Here is an 18,687-nt window from a genome sequence, read left to right as displayed (position 1 = left end):
GCAGCCCTGCTAGAGCACGAGGAGGGAAATCACAGCCCTGCTAGAGCACGAGGAGGGAAATCGCAGCCTTGTTAGAGCACGAGGAGGGAAATCGCAGCCCTGCCAGAGCACGAGGGAAATCGCAGCCCTGCTAGAGCACGAGGAGGGAAATCACAGCCCTGCTAGAGCACGAGGGAAATCGCAGCCCTGCTAGAGCACGAGGGAAATCGCAGCCCTGCTAGAGCACGAGGAGGGAAATTGCAGCCCTGCTAGAGCACGAGGGAAATCGCAGCCCTGCTAGATCACGAGGAGGGAAATTGCAGCCCTGCTAGAGCACGAGGGAAATCACAGCCCTGCCAGAGCACGAGGAGGGAAATCGCAGCCCTGCTAGAGCACGAGGAGGGAAATCACAGCCCTGCTAGAGCACGAGGGAAATCACAGCCCTGCTAGAGCACGAGGGAAATCGCAGCCCTGCTAGAGCACGAGGGAAATCGCAGCTGCTGTGGTCAATCTCAAGCATCCCCGTGTCCCATATCTTGGATTAAAATTGAAAACTTATCCCCATAATAGTTGGTGTTTTTCAAAGAAACCAAAATTCTCACTACAGTACACACAAGACATAACTTATGCATCAGTACCATTTTCAAGGGTGGAGGGAAAAAAAAACCACAGAATAAAATGGCAAAATGGCACTAGGCAGATGAGATTGTAAAGCCCGTTAGTACAGCTTGTTCAACTTTGGACAGCTGACAGCTCTATGGGCTGGCTTTAAGTGACAAGGTTAAGAGGCGTAAGCTCCCAGTTCTAAAGGCTCTATCAGAGTTCCAGGAAGCCAGCTGGGTAGCCCCTCAAGCCACAACCTTCCAGAGTAGACCCTTACAAAGGCCCTAGCTGTATGCTTTTCTAAGTAGACATGTTTATAAAATGCACAGAGAAACCAGTGTTGATTCCTCTCTCCTACCCTGCACAGAATAGCACTTGAGCCAGGCCAACAGATTTCTGTGCACATTTACGGGCAATCCCCAGTCAGCAGAAGGCTCCTCAGTATTAGGTGTTAGAAATAAGGAAAATGGGAGTTGAAAACAAGAAAAAGAAAACAGAGCCAAAATTGTCACTGGACTTAAGCTAAATAATATGTATTTATGAGTCATGTACTACATATAAAAGACTGCATTAGAAACTGTTAATACAGCCTACGAGAACTCCACAAATGACTGCATTCAGAGTGCAGCTTGCTGGGAGTCCCTGAGGCCAAGGACAGGCAGCTGTAGCCTTTGATCTATGAGTCACTGCCTGCCATCCTCTCCGACTCCAACTCTATGCTCACCTTTAGCATTTCCTTCAAAAGCTCAGTTGGGTAAACCAGGAAATGACCAGAAAGCAGACTGTGGACAATAATTTTTTGTTTTTTACATTGATCTTTGCAAGCTAAACTTGGAAGAAAATTTTGAATGATGGCAACTCTAGTGTCTTCCAAGAAAACGCCGGCCATTTTCTTCTCAGGTGGCTTTATCATCATCTTCCCCCTCCCCCTCTAACATTCAACAGATCATCTAAGCAGGGATTTGTGCTAACCCAGTAAGTAGAGGTCCCTCCTTGAGCTTCTATCTTCCAAGCAGTCCTCAGATACCTTATATCCTACTTGAAGTCACCAAGGTATTTGACAGTTCTGGATGAAGACAACCTACTCCAGAGCCCAGGAGAGATTCTCCAGCTCATTCCTAACCTCTTTGTCCTCACTGAAGATCACAAAGACCTTCAGGAAAACAAAGACCTTCATTAAAAATACCTATCAAAACACGACCTGATGTCTCTGGACTCTCTCAGCTGACTCGCCCATCCTATACACAGGTGACTTTACCCACCAGCTACCGTACTGGGGAAAGAACATGCAACCCATGTGCCTCAAGTTATGGCTCTGTCATACAGCACTAGTGCCCGGGAGAGATGACAGTAGTAGGTTTTATGTTTCTGTCCACACTGGTGACCTACCAACTCCATGATTCCCTCATTTGCCGGACTACCTTATAAAATTTATATAAGTGCTTTATCAACACAGTTCATCATGAAGGGTATAACTACGCCTTAGCCAAGTAGAAGTAGTACACAGGATGGGGGATGGGATCTTAGTCTTCATGCTTCCTCCAAGGGTAAATGGGCCCTTAGCATCTGCATGTGTTCTCCAACCTCATATTTTTTTTCAGACCCCATCGTTTAAGGTTTTATGGTAGTTTCATTGGCATAGGAATGATTACTTAAGATACCAGCCACAGGTGATTAACTTCACCAGCTCCTCTCACCAGAGGCAAAGCTGTAGAACTGATAATTAGTTACAATCCTCTAATAATGCCTTGCTTAGCATTTCTGGCATCTGGCCCCCATCCTGAAGCTATGTAGAGGTGGCAGCCACTTTGGTAATATAAAAAAGACACCAACTACCAATCTAGAGAAAGAGTCCCATGGTTTTAGAAACTATGCATCAGGAACTAGAAATAAAGACCAAACAAACAACTACTCCAGGTATACATATTCTGTGTGATGTGAGGGGACCAGAATTCCCCCTACCCCCACAGACACACACAATGACAAGATTTCTTATCCTTTCATCAAGGACAGTTAACTTCTCTTCAACATGTGGCTAATTATTCTTCACATACATAGGCTGACTTGCAAAGTTGGTTCCCAAGGCCACATATGACAATGGGTGGTATAGGTACATCCTCCTGGTGCACCCAGGATCATCAGATTTCAAGCTCACTCATCCTCAAGACATCTGGTCTACCTCCAAGGAGACTTTCACTCTAGCAAATTAACAGTATCCCAAGGACATTTCCATGAACAATTACCAAAGGAAACACTTTCACAGAAGACACAGTCTAGCCAGACAGATACAGTAGCTGTGCAACTCCAGAGAGGAACGAATCATCTCTCGTGCCTCGGTGTATCATGAGGCCTCTTCTGAAAAATAGGTGGGAGAATTCCACAACACAATAAAAGCTTTCTGAACAATACCTGGCACCGACTGAGCCAACAGTAGCATCAAGTGTTGATTTGAGCTTCAGTTTTCCAACCTATAAAATGAAGAGAAGACCAAAAACCACAATCCTTTACTCAGGATAAGACAGGCAGCCGGGTACTCATCCTCTTAGCTCTCTGCGTGAGTCACATTCAGATTTTTTACGACACCTCTCCAACCATTTGCACTGCTCTCTCTAGACCCCTTTATCTACAATCTTTCTCATAGTAGATTCGTAGAGCCGAGAATAATATGTCCATGAGGGGTCTAAACCACACAACTGGTGAGAGAGAGAGAGACTAAAAGGAAATGAGTACTCATCCTCATATCCCGTTGTACCAATCTCTGGCACAAAGATGGTCTTATGCAGTTTGGACCTAAACATTTCTAGCCCCAGGGAACTTATTACTCACACAGCAATTGCTCTACTTGCTAGAGACACTCCCAGAATGCTTAGGTTCTTCTGCCTTCCGGGAACTTCAAACCTATAGTACTTATGGCCACTCACTCTAATGGTGATGGCAACAGAACTGTTTATCGTTTGGAGAATGTAAAATTGCTATCGAGTTCAAACCTCAGGATTCCTCTGAGACGCAAGTGAGGAAGAGATTATTCCCTCTCAAGGAAACATGGCTAGGAGTAAATTTGCCTGGCTCTGCCCAGTCTTCTGATGCGTCAGTCTAGAACAGGTTTCTTCTGATTAAGGCAGGACTTTCAGACCACTCTCACCCACCTGCCCGTTCAGAACCACAAAGTCTCTAAGCAGCCTCAACATAGTGTCAGCAGCCTGGGGAATCTGTCCTGGTTAGTTGTCTAGAGCATCACGCACGACCATTTTCCCATCATAGAAACAGCTTGGGTTGTTTTCACGAGCGTCACTGGAATCACATGCATATCCCCTGCTCTTTACAACTTGATAAAAATCAGAATCCATAACATCTGTAGCAATGTCTAGCCAATAGCCGCCCAGCCCAGCCCAGCCCAGCCCAGCCCATCTCCAGGCAAAGCAAAGAATGCTTAGCCCTGTCACCTTTCCCAGAGACACCAGCTGCTAACCAAGTACTACCTTTTTGAAATTATATATCAGATGAAACTGGGATAACCGGTTGAAACCTTAAGCTATATGGTGACGTAATGGACCATAAAAGTACACAAAGATAATTTAACACACAAATGCTGTTTAGGATGGCGCTACTGCCCACAGGCGAGGGCAGCTACTCAGAAAGGCAGAAACCTGCCCTGGTTTATTGCCTGCGAAGCTGAATTTCTCATTTTTAAGCAGTTGTCCCTTAGACCATGGACTGAACACAGTATTCACGGAAGGAGGAGGAAAACAAAAGACATGACTGTCCGTCTATTCTCGCCCCACCCAAAACTTGAAATGCCTCCAAAAGTGTTTCAATGATTTTTCTGTGGGAATATGGTGCTTTTTTGAAATTTCATTTTTATTAAAAATTTTTTGAGAATTCCACACATGAACTCTTTATTTACATAATTTCTATTCCTTCCCCCTTCTCCAATTTCTCTGTACTCCCTATTCTCTCAAATTCATGGCCTATTCTTCAATTCTTATTGATTTATATGTATACACACATTTAGTGGTATACATATACCATTTAGTGGCGCTCAAATGTTCAGGTGTTTAGGATTAGAAAACACATTAGGGGTCTCATCCCTTGAGAAGACTGATTGTCCTCTCAGCAGCCATTGGATTTCTAGGTCTCTGTACAGGTGTGGGGTCTTATAAATTTTCTTCCACTACCAATAACATGCCAATTGGAACCATCATTATCAAGGCCTTTTATAGGCAAACATATTGTTGAGATTTCATTGAGTGTAGCTTCCCAGTCATGTCTAGAACACATTCTCTAGTAGAAGGTGTCTTGATCCTCTGGCTTTTACAATCTTCCTGCCTCCTTTTCTGCAATTTTCTCTGAATGTTAAATGAAAGGTTGTGTTGTAGTGGTAGCATTGGGTCTGTAGTGGGTAGCACTGGGTCCCCACAGTTACTTTCTGTCTCATTTTGACCATTCATGGACTTCTGTAATAGTCTCCATCTATGACAAATGAGTTTTCTTTGATGAGAGATGAGGGTTACATTATCTGTGGGTATATGTATTTGTATTTGGAAAATAGTTAGAAATTACATTAGTTTGGAAAAGTGGCAGTGGTAGGTTCCCTCCAGGGTCTCTAGCCTTTTCATGTATGTAGATTTTGACCATGTTTACAGTACCAGACATGAGTTTCCTCCCATTGGGTAGGCTTTAAGTCAAATTACAATGTTGTTGGTTACCCCGAGACACTAGGTGCCACTATTACACTTTTGTGGATATATTGCTGGGCTGGTTATTGTTGTGATCCATACACTTTGGATCTGGGGAGGAATATTGATTGGGCTTTTTTTTTTGTTGTTCAATGCTGTTGGTTATCCCCAAGATACTAGGTGCCACTATTGCACTCCTGTGAATATCTTGCTAGGCTGGTCATTGTTGTGGTCCATAAACATCTGGGATAGCATCTTCTACTCTCAGAGTTAGACCTAGGGCTCCAAGGCCAGTTCCAGATCAATTCCTCCAAGTTCTGTGTCTGAATAACAAATATATGCTCTCTCACATGTGTGGATCCAGGATCTAAATCTTTAGATTTGAGCATATAACCTAAAGCAACCAGAGAGACCAGGAGAAAGGGACCAGGATAATGTGGATGAAGAGGGCACCCTGTAGAGGGGAACAGCAAAACACAGATACAATGAAGAAGGAAATGGGGAAAGTGGTGGACTTTAAGTGCAAAGAGGAAGGGTAATACAGAGGAAGGAAGAAAAGATAAATAACCTTAAGGATGTTTTTAAAAACAGAAACTTATGTATGTATGTATGTATGTATGTATGTATGTATGTGTCTATATATATGTGTGTATGTATGTACATATTACATACACATACACACAGTTTAAATAAGAGTTATGCCACTTTTCTTCAAGAGTTATAAACTAACAAATACTCCAATACCAGGCATAGGAAGTCTCCTTTGAGTTTTGGTCCGGGAAGTCCAAGAGACTCCCAAAATAATGTCATTGCTGTTGTTGCCCCTTTGCTGTCTACCAGAACATGAAAGTAAAATCCTATTTCTCTAGGCATTATACACTTTACACAAAGATCTTGCAGAAATGGCACTTCTCACTCACCAAAAGACTGTGGGATGCTGTAGTGTTGAGAGGAAAAGTGTTGCAGATCACAGTGAGGGTGGGAGAAGAGTTCTGTGAGGAAGGATGCCAACAAGGAGGTGTGGTCACCTATTTTCTGAAAGCTGGGGTAACTGGCTTGCTCTCGGGACTGGAACCTGAAGATCTTCCATTGTGGTGCCTCCACAGCTTCTCCTTGGAGACATTTTCTAGGTGCCAAGGTCTTTCCTACTCTCTGTTATGACTTTTGCAAACCCAACACATCATTTCTTATTCTTGGCATCCAGGGAAAAGATCTCATACCCATCCTGATTAACAATCCCACATGAATAAAACATTCTTAGATCCATTAATTCACATAAATATCTAAGCACCAATGTGGCAGGTGCCAAGGCACATGGATGATAAGAAAATTCCTCATGGCACCAACTGACACTTTCCGGTCCTTGGCCTCTCTTCGGTTGGCTGAGATCACATGGAATGCTGCACTGAGACGTTAGAAAATTATGTGACTAGACAATCATAATATGAAAAAGACAGTAGGGATGTTCCATAAAGAGATGCCAAAACATCTGTACAAGTTAGGCCTTCAATATTAGCTGCTTGGCCTGTGTGCAGGATAGAGCTTGGCTACCATATAAACGGCAGTCATTATCAGCATTTTGGAAAAGGTAGCTTTACAAAACGCTTGATGTTTTGTAAAGGCCTGACACAGGCACTCTTGTCTGTATTCTGGTTTCCATCTGTCACAAAAGCATGGGCTTCAAACTGAATTTTTCGGCATGACACCTGATCTTAGTTCTGCTTACTTCTGGTCTATAAACACCCTTTTAAAGAGTTTCACTATAAAATAGCACAGATTTTTTTTAAAGCACAGAAAAGTTACAACAAGTATCCATATCCCAGACACCCAGTGTTACTTTTTTTTTTTTTATCAAATTCCCAACTATGGAATTTAAAAAAACAAAAATCAAGATAAGACCTGACATCACATGTGTGGGATTCATGCCCAACCCAACTGCCATCTTGAGCCCCAAACATATCTGTTATGCTTCCTTGACAGTGGGTTGACCCTTGCCCATGTTTGTGTGCCATAACTTTATAAACAGGAATCCTAGAATTTCATTTCTAAAATTCTGATTGCATATTTCAGATAAATGGTAACATGGTATCCATTCTGTAAATTTTAGGACCACCACAGACTTCATTATTGTTGCCATACGCATATCCTGTTCATCCATGTTAGGATTCCAGCATAGGGATACGGTTATCCATCCATCCCTCTATTGCTGAGCTTTGGAAAGTGTTTAACTACCAATCCCTCAAACTATCACTCACATGACTATGTGTGCCCTACCATTCAGGCACTGGAAAAACATTGAGAAGTTATATGACCTTTGGGACCAAAGGTAAAAATACTTCCTTGTTGAAATGCCAAGCAAATGAACTGGGTCTTTGTATGGAGAGCTCACGAATAGACAAAGACTAGGGAAATAACTCAGGGGTATTACGCATGGTAGATGAGCACTCTATCCCTGAACAATAACCCAGCTCCAAATCTTCAGAAGATTCCTGTTTCTGCCTAACTCTAAATTAGATCATAAGGAAGGAAGAAAATGGAAAGAATGACACAATTCTTATGGCCTTCATTTTGATACATCCTCGTACACAACCCAGAGTTTACCCTCCTTCGAGGGCCCTATATTAAAACAAACTAACACACAAAAGAAGCTATCACTTTCTACTAATTGCCAGGATTATGCATTTGAGCACATTGCCATTTAAAACATATGCATCCACACATACATCATTGTATAAAGTGATTTATAGCATGCAGTTCATCTCAGTCTCTGTTTTGCTTGTCTATCTTATCTATACATCTAGATCATAAATTTCCTTGGAGGATGACTTGTGTATTATGCATCTTTTCTTCTTCCAAAATTCTTGGCCCAATAGAAGGCCTGTGCTCATGCCTGACAAATCTTTGTTAATGAATTCTATTACTCCCAGCTTCAGGAACATCATGATGGGGGTGTCTCCTTACAATAATCATTTTTCTTTGTCAGTCATCTGACCAAAGTGACCTTCGGGAAGACAAAACAATTTCCTTTTAAAACATCACTTAAAAGTACATTTTAATTTACTTTTGGTCAGCACATAATCATATATTTTTATAGGCCACAATAAGACATTCCAGTGCATGGACACCACTTATAACCATCGGGTGAGGGTAACTGGTGGTCGGTCTTCCCAAATATTTGGTTTTGGAACAATGAGAATCTTCTTGTATTCGTTTTTAAATATTCAATTGCTGTCATAGTCATAATTGTCCTGAGAGCTTCAGGGTACTTGGAGTCACCCCTACATTGAGATACAGCCCTGTGCCTATTAACCAGGCTCTCCACTCACAATTATATGCCTCTTTCCCATAATACAGTAACCATATTCTGTTCTCTTAAGTAGAATTTTAAAACCATTATCTGGAGATCAGTTTATAGGGACCATCAAGGATAAGAGATGTGAGACATAAACCCAGTTTCTTTCTGAGGAAAAATAACAAAAGGCCTTTGTTTGGCATACCTGAGTCTCTCCCGCACCCAAGAATGTGACCACTGATCAGAAACAAAGCCCAGAAGGACGGTGTCCAGCATTAATGCCCAGCAGTGGACATGTCTCCATATCCAGCTGAGATTCATGGTCAATGTTCTACAATCAGCATTTTCACTATTCTGAGAAATTACAATTATCGTAGCATGAGTGTATTCTGCCCCTGCACCCCATGCCACTACCTAACATCTCTTTAAAAATAAAAAAGTCTTTTGGGGGATTTTTTTTCCCTATATTTTTGGTTGTGAGCCTAGCCTTTAACGGCTGAGCTATCTCTCCAGCCTGGGATTTTTTTTTCTTAAATCAAAGGTTTTCTAAAGTATAACTTGAAATCAGTAGTGCTCAAGCCTTTGATGTGCTTCAAGTCTCCCTGCCACTGACCTGCCATGTATTATAGTGCAGCATAGAAGAGCTACTACCTCTTGGATCCATCTGGAAGGAGCATCCCTGCTTACTGTATTCCCCATCCAAGATCCACCACATCCTACAGTACTAACAAAGAACTTCCTTTATAGGGATGTAAACAAGCTATGTTCCGAGTTCCAAGACGGAATTCAGAATTCTTTTTTTTTTCCCCACAGCAACCATCCTAGAAGTGCTAGGTTCCCAGGATAGCCCAAACAGTCTGGATGCATCTCAGGTCACTCAGAAGGTATGTACCTGGGTCCCAGCTAAAGGTAAGGAGGGGCAAAGACTCTACTGGAAAACATAGATATGGTGCAAACGCTGGCTGTTGGATCCAATTAAAGTGGAACCAAGTCCTTGTCTGCCATTCAAATGCACTGGGGTGGGAGTGGGGGTTATAAAGGACTTGATGAATGTTTGAAGGGCCATCTTGATTAGTCGATGCACATTTACTAGAGTAGGTGTCTATTTCCCTCCTATGTCTACACTGATAAACTACTAAAATCCCCTTCAGGGAAGAGTTCGTATTTGAAACAACTCTTAATGTTTTTATTCTTTCCCCTTCATTGCGCCCCTATCCTTGTGTCCTTGGAAATTTAGTCACAACCATCACCTACAGTAATAGAGCTACAGTCTACAGATGCTACTTCATAGAGGCCAGCATCCGCAGATCTCAGCCATTAACTTGCAGGATGGTGCCAAGAGGTGGTGCACACTCGGAAAAGAGATGCTTCTAACTCAGAGATGCTAGCACCTTCCAAAGTCAGCTCAGCTCTGCCAATTTGTCTGTCTTACTGTCATCTGAAACTACCTCCGCCATGGTACAGCTGAAAGAATACTATTTGTTTTCCAAATGAGCCACCTGCCCCAGAGCCTCCTGTTTGAACACTACAGCTAATTAAAGGAAGCTTAGCAGCTCTGCCTTCTGTCCAGTTTCTGTAGAATGAAACTTCCACTTGCACATAGGGATACCTTGAATATAGCCAGAAGCTTTTTATACTAATGGACTTACAGGAAAGAGGGGAAATGGGGCTAGAGAAGGCAACAGTTAGCTTAAAGGATGCTCATGCACGGAGGCCATCCTCAAAAGGCCTAGGGAGCAGGAGAGCGGTGAGAGTCTGCTGGTTTAGGACAGTCCCCAGGAAAATCGCCACTGGAGCTGTGCAGCCCAATCCTCTCCCAGTAGACTTGGGCTATTTCAAGGCTCTTACTTCATGAGATTCATGCATCTGGCCTGCCTCTGCAGGTTTCTAATTTCAGCTGCAGAGACAGAGTCCAGGAAATGAGGCAGACACATATAAAGGCCTTCAGAAACAAAGAAGACTCCAAATGAATAACTGCTTGCCTGGAAGGGATTTCAAATAAGAGACTCCAAGATGGAAAGAAAAGATTAGAAGAAAATGATAGACCAAAAAACCCATAGAAGCAGACACAGCCTGGAGCTCAAATTCAGAGAACAGTGATGCGAGAGGCATTCCTGCATTTGAAATTGAACGGAGCCCGATGAGAAAGGTTTAGGGATGAGCCCAAGGTCAGGCAGGGTGATGGGGAGGGGCCTGGAGTGTGCAGCCCTGCTTCTGGGTCCTTTCTAACTCTAAGGATGTGCTTACAGCTGAAAACATTGGTTAAGAGTCAGTAAAATATCTTAGTCTAGTGTATAGTGTAGTATAGTATAGTGTAGACTAGCTACAACTGTACTGTGGAAACCATGGGATGACAGAAATGTTGGTCAGCTGCTTAGCCGGACCTTGGAGACTTTCCAACAAGGTGAACCTCAGCTTCTTAAAAAAGAAAGAAAGAAAGAAAGAAAGAAAGAAAGAAAGAAAGAAAGAAAGAAAGAAAGAACAAAAACAAAATTGTGCCATCATGGATGAATGCCTGTGACATTCTGGGGCTCAGAGTAGAACAGGAGGAGGACACTAGTGAGATGGAAAGAGATATAGAGGGTGCTCTGCCTCTAGTGCCCATTATTTTGGAATATGTATTATTAGAGGGGAGGAAAAGAGGAGAGGGGAGGGGAGGGGAAGGAGGGGGAAAGAGGAGAAAGGGAGAAGGATAGGAAAGAGAATGGAAGAGAACAGAAGTGGGAGAAGAGGGAAAGGAGGAGGGAGAGGCGGGAGGAGAGAAAGGAGGGAAGAGGAGGAGGGAGGACCATGACTGGAACAGAGGACAGTGTCAGTGACTCAGTTGTATATTAATTGTAAAGATCAGGCTTTCTTCAATGTCCTCTGGCCCAACCCACCAGAAGCATTGCCAGCCCCACCTCTGAGCCTGGACTGTGCACTTCTCTCATTCTTCTGGAGCACGCAGTATCTGGCCCCCATCTCTCACACACAGATCCAGACTGCAGATCGTTGTGAAGGCAAATGCAGCCTTGCCGTTGTTCTCCCATCATGATTATCTATACTAGACCCATTAGAAGACCTCGAAAGGACTTGTATAATTGCACTAATCAAACTCGTTCCATCTGTACTAACCTGTAAAACCTCTTTGAACTCCGTATGAGGCATTCTAAAACCTCTTGAGCAACTGCGGAGCTATTGGATGAGTCCTAACTTGACTTAACCAAACTTATTAGATTTACAAGCTACAGTCTGTTAAAAACCATCCCTATAGAACAGCGGTTCTCAACCTTCCTGATGCTGCGACCCTTTAATGCAGTTCCTCATGTTATGGTGACTCCCAACCATACAATTATATTCGTTGCTATTTCATAACTAAAAACGTTGCTACTGTTAACTGTAATGTAAAAATCTGATATGCAGGATATCTGACATGCAACCCCTGTGAAAGGGTTGCTCGACCGCTCCAAAGGGGTTGTGACCCACAGGCTGAGAATCTCTATTATAGAGAAAAGTAAGTCAATATGCCTGACAAGAGTGTTAACTTCCCAGTGAGACCTAGCAAGTAATCAGCAAATATCAGCCAGTGGTTGCAAAGGACAGAACAGCCAAGCCTCACAAGGTTCCCTGGCATGCCCTTGCTACCTCAAGGAGAAGACCGAGGTAGTGATAGGTCTGGTGGCCACAAGGGACTCGTAGCACTGGATCATGTGCCTTGTAAAGTGGAGAGAAACAGAAGAAACTAGAGACAGCTTGGTTTTGGAAAGAAATCACCAACCAGGAAACCAAAGCTCAGTCTACAACAAAGAGGGTGCTACCACTATTCGGTGCCCAAGAGCGTAGCGATGGACTCACGGGCCAAGGGCCAACTTCTTACAACTTCAACAGAGGAAAAGGGCCACAACAAAGGTTCATAAGAGACTACTCAGGAGCAAGAATTCTACACACAGTAGCATCCCCTCCATAGTCTGGTTTGCCTTGAACCTTCCATCAGGCAGCTCACAGTGTATGTTTATGTGGGGTTGTGCTTGACTGCACCAAAAGATACGTGGTCATACTACACTGCTTTAAGCAGCTTGTTATTTCATGCATGTATTGTTCAAATAACTTGAGAGACAGTGTATTAAGATGTAATTGTTGTTCTAAAGCCACAGGAACCAAACCCGGCCATCCTGTTGTCTAGCTTCTAGTTAAATTACAATATTGATATTTGGTGTCCCCCAAAACCCTACCAGAATCAACACTTGAGTATCCGAGGACTCAGCTATTTCTCATGATGAAAATGTTCCAAGCGGGAAGTCTTCCACACCTTATAGGTCTCCATGCAGATTTCAAACCAGCTGAGCTGTGTGGTACCTATCAACAGAACACTTGCACAGAGCCGGACTGGCAGGGGGAGGTTTCCAGCAAAGGCAGGATTTCAACAGAGGAAAAGGATAGACAGACTCAGAAACGAATGGAGGCAAAACGCACACAGTAGATACTTCACAGAGCCAGCTTTTCAAGTCCATGCTCTGGGACCGCGAGGAACTCAGAACCAACCAGCAAAAGTCCATTGAGCGGTGAGCCAAGGGCATTCCCCTGAGAGCAGCTCAGATGATGGCACCTCGGATCCATGCAGCCCAGCTCCTGGAACTCCAGGAAATGCCCCAGCAAGTTAGGTGATCTGTCCCCCAGGTACCTTCCCCAGTACCCAGGCCACTGTCAAAATCATACACGTGTACATTCCTCGGGATGATAGGAAGGACAGTGCCTTTCACGCGAATGATCTCAGAATCACTACAAAGTGAGCGTCCTTTGTGACTGCTGCTGGGATCAAGCACACGCAGCCCATCTTGTTTCCCAGCAATCCATCTAACGTGGCATCACCCCACATCTACTGCGCCGCAATCTCAAGTTTCTCAGGTGAAAACAAAGCATGTGGGTTTCCAATCTGGGAGATATTTGGGTCCTCGTCCCTTGTACCTACTGCTCAAAAAGTAACTGGCATTGCAAAAGAAAACAGGAAATGCCCATCAAGCATTGGAGTGGGTAGGCTTGGGGATGTTGAGCTACACAGTGTAGAGGCTTATCACCTAGGATGCCATTAGAGGTTTCAGAATAGTCTAGTGACGTGCGGTCACTATATTTCAGGACACTGGAGGCAGCATGGTGACACGCAGAGCACAGGATGGGGAGGAAAGAAGCGTGACAAAGCGCCATGCATGAGGCCCCTTCTACTGCCACAGACCTGCCTCAGAGGCAGAGCCTTGCTGCCTTGCCTCAAAGGACAACCTAGTAAATCACAGGTCTCACGTAAGAACTTGGATAGTCTAAGAACATGGGATCTCACCAAAGTAGGAGAAATGCAGGCCTTCAAGAGGCATTCTGCGAGAAGTAGAGACACCTGCCATTGAATTTTTATGCTGCTTTTATGTGGGACTGGGCTTCTGAGCCCTTTCAGATTATTGTCTGTGTACATTTACTGTCAGGTAGATTAAGAAATAGGAGATCTTATGCTTACTTCCCTTGCAAGGTCATCTGGCCTCACCAAGGCTAGTAAGCATTTAATACTGGACATATAAAACTTATCCCATCCCAAAAAACTCATTATCAATATTTAGTAGTACCTCCTCCCCATCCTGTGCCTCTCCTGGTCTCTCTAGACTAGTTGAGGATACTCAAGGGAAGTTAGAGGCACCACTGTCCACACAGAGATTCTCATCAACCTAGGCAAACTTCACGGACTTCCTGTAACACGGTCGGTACCTTCCAAGCTCACAACCAAGTCACCCAGCCAACACTTCAGCAGAGGCCTGGCTGCAGACTGGAAGAGTGGTTTAAGGTGGTATGGAAGTACAGGCCAATGACAGAGGCAAAGAGCATCCTTTCTTTACTACACGGGTACATCTGTTCACTATAGTAACTCTTAACTGACTAGTTCGCTTTCACTGTCAAGATTAAAGCAAAGTATTTTATGTGACATCTGCTTCTGCTACATCAGACTCTCCTTTCCTCCTGAGCTGTCACACTGAGGCTGGGCTACACGATGCTGGCTGTGCACATGGAATTGAGAGAGTCACCTTCTCAAGATAAAGGAAACCTAGTCAACAGACCTATTGAAAACAAGAGGACCTCAATAGCTAACATGTAAAATTATTAAGTGTGAATTATATCTAAGAGCTTCATTATGTGAGCCAAGGGAGATTTTAGCCGTCTTCTCTCTCCACCCGGAACCCCAGGACAGAAGTCACTGGTCAGGCTCCGGAGTACTGCGTGACGGTGGTTATTGCCAAGCATGGTCATGGGTGTTGAAGAAGGCAGAGCCACAGAGAATGTGTCTATCCTCTCATCCCTTCAGACCAAGAAATCAGCCAACAGGACCAGGGTGCAAGCTCCCTCAGTGCTGGGCTCTAACTTGGCCCACCGCTTCCCGTTGCAGAGGGCATTCCTTTGCAGAACATGCTAACACTTCTTGATAGTGATGTAGCCTGGAGAAAGGTGGAGACAATACCATACCTGAGACTCTGCTGCAACTCCTATCTTGGATTAAATTTACTATGTGACAGCCGACTCTTAAAAGTAGGATGTATAGGAAGCTGACAGTCCAAGCTCCATTGAAAGGTGAACAAGCTCTGGAGACCAAATTATGGCATGGTGGCTTTGGTTAACAATATTTCTGCCACATTAAGCCAGACACCAGGACAGGAAACAAAGAGACAGTGGCACATGGTCCATAAAACCAACCTTAAGCTTATACAGTGGAGGTATACAGCTTAGGGGTATGTACTCTTTCAGAATAAGGCAAGCACTTGAGCACCCCATACCCAGAAAGAGGAATAGAAGATGAAGATATCTCACCCTCCAGGATAGAGAGCAATTAATTGCAAGGGTAGAGGGCTGAAGGCAGCCTCAATATAAACACAGGGTTTGGATATTACATCTAATATGGAGGCAGAGATAGTTGCTAAGGTGAGAAAAACCAAGGCACTGTGGTCACAGGTCACTGAATGGTGTGGTTTGAGTAAACAGGTCCCCATTGACTTGTATATGTGAATGTTTGGTCACTATTTGATAAGGATTAGGGGGTGTGGCCTTGTTGGAGGAAGTATGTCACTGGGGTGGGAGGGCTTTGAGATTTCAAAAGTGAAAACCAAGTCCAGTCAGTGGCCCTCTCTTTCGGCTACCTGAGGATCTTAACTCTCAGCCACTGCTCCAGCACCATGTCTGCCTGGGTACTGCCATGTTTCTTACCATGATAATGGACTAAATCTCTGAAACTATAAGCAAGCCCCTAATTAAGTGTTTCTTTGACAAGAGTGGCCTCGGTCATGGTGTGTCTTCATAGCACTAGAACACTAACTAAGAAACCAAGTTGTCAATATACCGAGTCTCTGCAGGGCCCTAGGTGACATCTTGGTCCTTCAGATGCTCAGATGTGGCTACTCCAGATAGCATCTCCTTGCTGAGCCCCGAGGCTGGAAGCAGACGGCTAAGAGGCATCGCATCCCAGCCCTGCCGCGAGGCACACTGAACTCTGGCAATCGGAGACAGCAGTCAAGCAGCAACATCTGGGTGTGGCTCAGGTGCAAGGGCTAGAGTAGAACTCTGAGAAGGACCATCCCTCACCACACTACGAACACTCAAAGAGGTGCATAGGAACATCTGCTAATGGAAAGTAAAAATTTGAACCTGGGGGCTAGAGAGGTGGCTCAGCGGTTAAGAGCGCTGGCTGCTGTTCCAGAGGTCCTAAGTTCAATCCCCAGCAACCAGGCTCACAACCATCTGTAAAGGGATCTGATGCCCTCCCTCTTCTGGTATGTCTGAAGTCAGCAACAGTGTACTCACATACATTAAATAAATAAAATCTTTTTTTAAAAAAATTTGAACCTGGGCCTTATAAAACGGCTTCCTCAGAGAGAAGCGGGTTCAAAGGAGGGAGGAAGATGAAAAGGGAGAGGAAGGGAGAGAGAAGAGGAGAGAGAGGTGATGGGTGATGGAGGGACATAATATAACTGATAGGATACATGACCTTGGATCAACTTCACTCGGTTCAAAAACCACAGGGGAAATGCGTACGATAGGACAGGCAGTCTCCTAGAGCTCCATTCTGCAGGATTTTAAACGATGACATTTTAAAACTGAGACTTGTAAAGACTACAGACTCCACGATCCACCTCTTCAATCTGCAGATGTGTGTGTGAGATGAGATGGAGGGGTTGACTCCCAGCAGCCTGGCTGCTTATTTCTGCAGCCTGGGGATCCAGCGCTCCTTCCCGGCTCGCAAACCACGTGAAACTGCACAGACATGCAGCAAGGCAAAGAAATGCATCCTGGGTCATCACTGTTTAGTTCTGCACATTTTTTATGTCCTAGAATGCATATTCTGCACATACATAGTCAGCGCTATTATTAGGGAACAAATATCTGTGTAACCAGGAAGCAAACGGATGCACCCTGGGGTCCTCCCAGCAAGCACCCTGACCTTCCACGGGCAAGCTGTTATCCATCCATCCTTTCCGAATAATTTCCTTACTTGTCTTAATAATCAGACCACAAACATGAGACTCTCTTGACCACAGGGTCAAGGTTTGCCTGTAGTTGAGCTTCATAGGAATGTGTTTTTTCCTGTGGCTTGTCCCTTCTCCATACTGAGGGTTATTTATACTCAACTACCAACAGAATTCATTCTGTTAGCTCTTGTGTGCTTAGATTCTCTGCGAATATGACTGTAATATACTCATGAACTAGCGCTTCTCATTCTTGTGTGTATAATTCTCATATTGATGTGTGTACGTGTGTGTGCACATGTTTAGTCGTATGCACATAGGTGCCTTCCTTAGCCACTCTTCATGTTATTTTTTTCAGACACGTATCAGTGTACCTGAAAAGTCACAGATTCAGCTAAGTTTGCTGGCTAGCAAGCTCCAGCAATCCTCCTGCCTCTGGTTCGCCAGAGCTGGGATTACGGGTGTCCACTACCATTCCTGGCTTGTCCTGTGGATGCTGGGGATCGGGGGGCCTCACGCTTGCACAGTAGGCACTTTAATGCATGAGCCATCTCCATGGCTCCTCTAACTCATCAAGTCACATGTGGCTTTTGTATCCTGAAAATGTTCACTCTAATCAGTCACACTCCATGGACGCAGAGCCTCAAGGACGGGGACCATTTCAGGAAGGAAGCTGTGATAGCCACTCTTGGTTTCCATCTTGACTCCATTTGGAATCAACTGAAACCTAAGCAGCTGCACACACCTGTTTAGGATTTTCTTGACTGGATTATTCGAAGTTGAGAAAAGTCCCCCTAGGTCTGGGTACATCTTATACACTCACGTACAAGGGCATGGAGGGAGGAGGCCTTTACCTTTTGGCTGTTTGCCCCCTCTCTTGCTGACAAACTCATCCTTTCTGCTGCTCGCCCATTACTTCACTGGTATTAGCACTGACATCCTCAGAAGTCCACCACAGACTGAAGAGCACTGAGACATCCAGCCACTTAGACTAAAAAACCACGAGATTCTTCCCATTGGGAGACATCCATTTGGACTCGCTAACCCACAGCCTGTAAGCCGCTCAATAAATCCCCTTGATAGACAGGTAGATAGAAAGACAGGCAGAGAGGTAGAGAGGTAGGTAGGTAGGTAGATAGGTAAATAGATAGACAGACAGAGATGGACAGAGACAGATAGACAACAGAGAGGTAGGTAGATATATAGACAGGCAGAAGGAGAGATTGGTAGATAGCTAGGTAGGTAGGTAGGTAGGTAGATTGATTGATTGATTCATTCATTCACTCATTCATTCATTCTATCGGTTCTCTTCCTCTACAGAACTCTGACTAATAGAGAAGCTGAGGAACCCAATGTTCCTTAGCAGTGTTTCCAAAGATGTTTTTATGGGTCTGTAAGAACAATGGCTTCATTAGATCTGTAAACCACAGGGGATTTCAACAATACAGTATAAGGGTCCCTTTTTTAATAAGTGAAACTTTTAAAAAAGCATAGGATCGAGGCAAGAAATAGGAACAAGCATCTACTGTTTCTAACTTAAGAACACAGAAAGTACTGCAAGCACATCATGTGACAACCCTACATCACAGGTGACAACCCTGCATCACAGCAGACCTCACAGGTGACAACCCTACATCACAGGTGACAACCCTACATCACAGGTGACAAC

The 18,687-nt window shown here is 44.2% G+C and overlaps 1 protein-coding gene and 1 long non-coding RNA gene across 4 annotated transcripts in view; one reads left to right on the top strand and one right to left on the bottom strand.

Moving 5' to 3' along the window:
• The window catches only part of Myo5b (myosin VB), a 317,620-nt gene that overhangs the window by 218,611 nt on the left and 80,322 nt on the right, over positions 1 to 18,687 (bottom strand). Inside the window, exon 1 of one of the 3 annotated variants that reach the window (XM_031366040.1) lies at positions 9,202 to 9,313. The exons of 1 other annotated variant lie outside the window; for it this stretch is intronic. In XM_031366040.1, coding sequence (XP_031221900.1) covers positions 9,202 to 9,249 — 48 coding nt within the window. In that variant the 5' untranslated portion in view covers positions 9,250 to 9,313. Of the gene's footprint in view, positions 1 to 9,163; positions 9,314 to 18,687 lie in introns of those variants that run through there. One more of the 3 variants, XM_031366039.1, reaches the window with a different exon arrangement.
• LOC116087351 lies at positions 9,346 to 10,105 on the top strand. Its single transcript, XR_004117389.1, has 2 exons — positions 9,346 to 9,434; positions 9,788 to 10,105. It is a non-coding gene; the product is annotated as an uncharacterized LOC116087351 (long non-coding RNA).

The sequence above is a fragment of the Mastomys coucha genome, unplaced genomic scaffold (assembly GCF_008632895.1).
Source record: "Mastomys coucha isolate ucsf_1 unplaced genomic scaffold, UCSF_Mcou_1 pScaffold13, whole genome shotgun sequence".
Taxonomy (NCBI): Eukaryota; Metazoa; Chordata; class Mammalia; order Rodentia; family Muridae; genus Mastomys; species Mastomys coucha.
The sequence above is the reverse complement of the archived record's forward strand: the minus strand, read 5'-3'. Positions and strand labels throughout refer to the sequence as shown.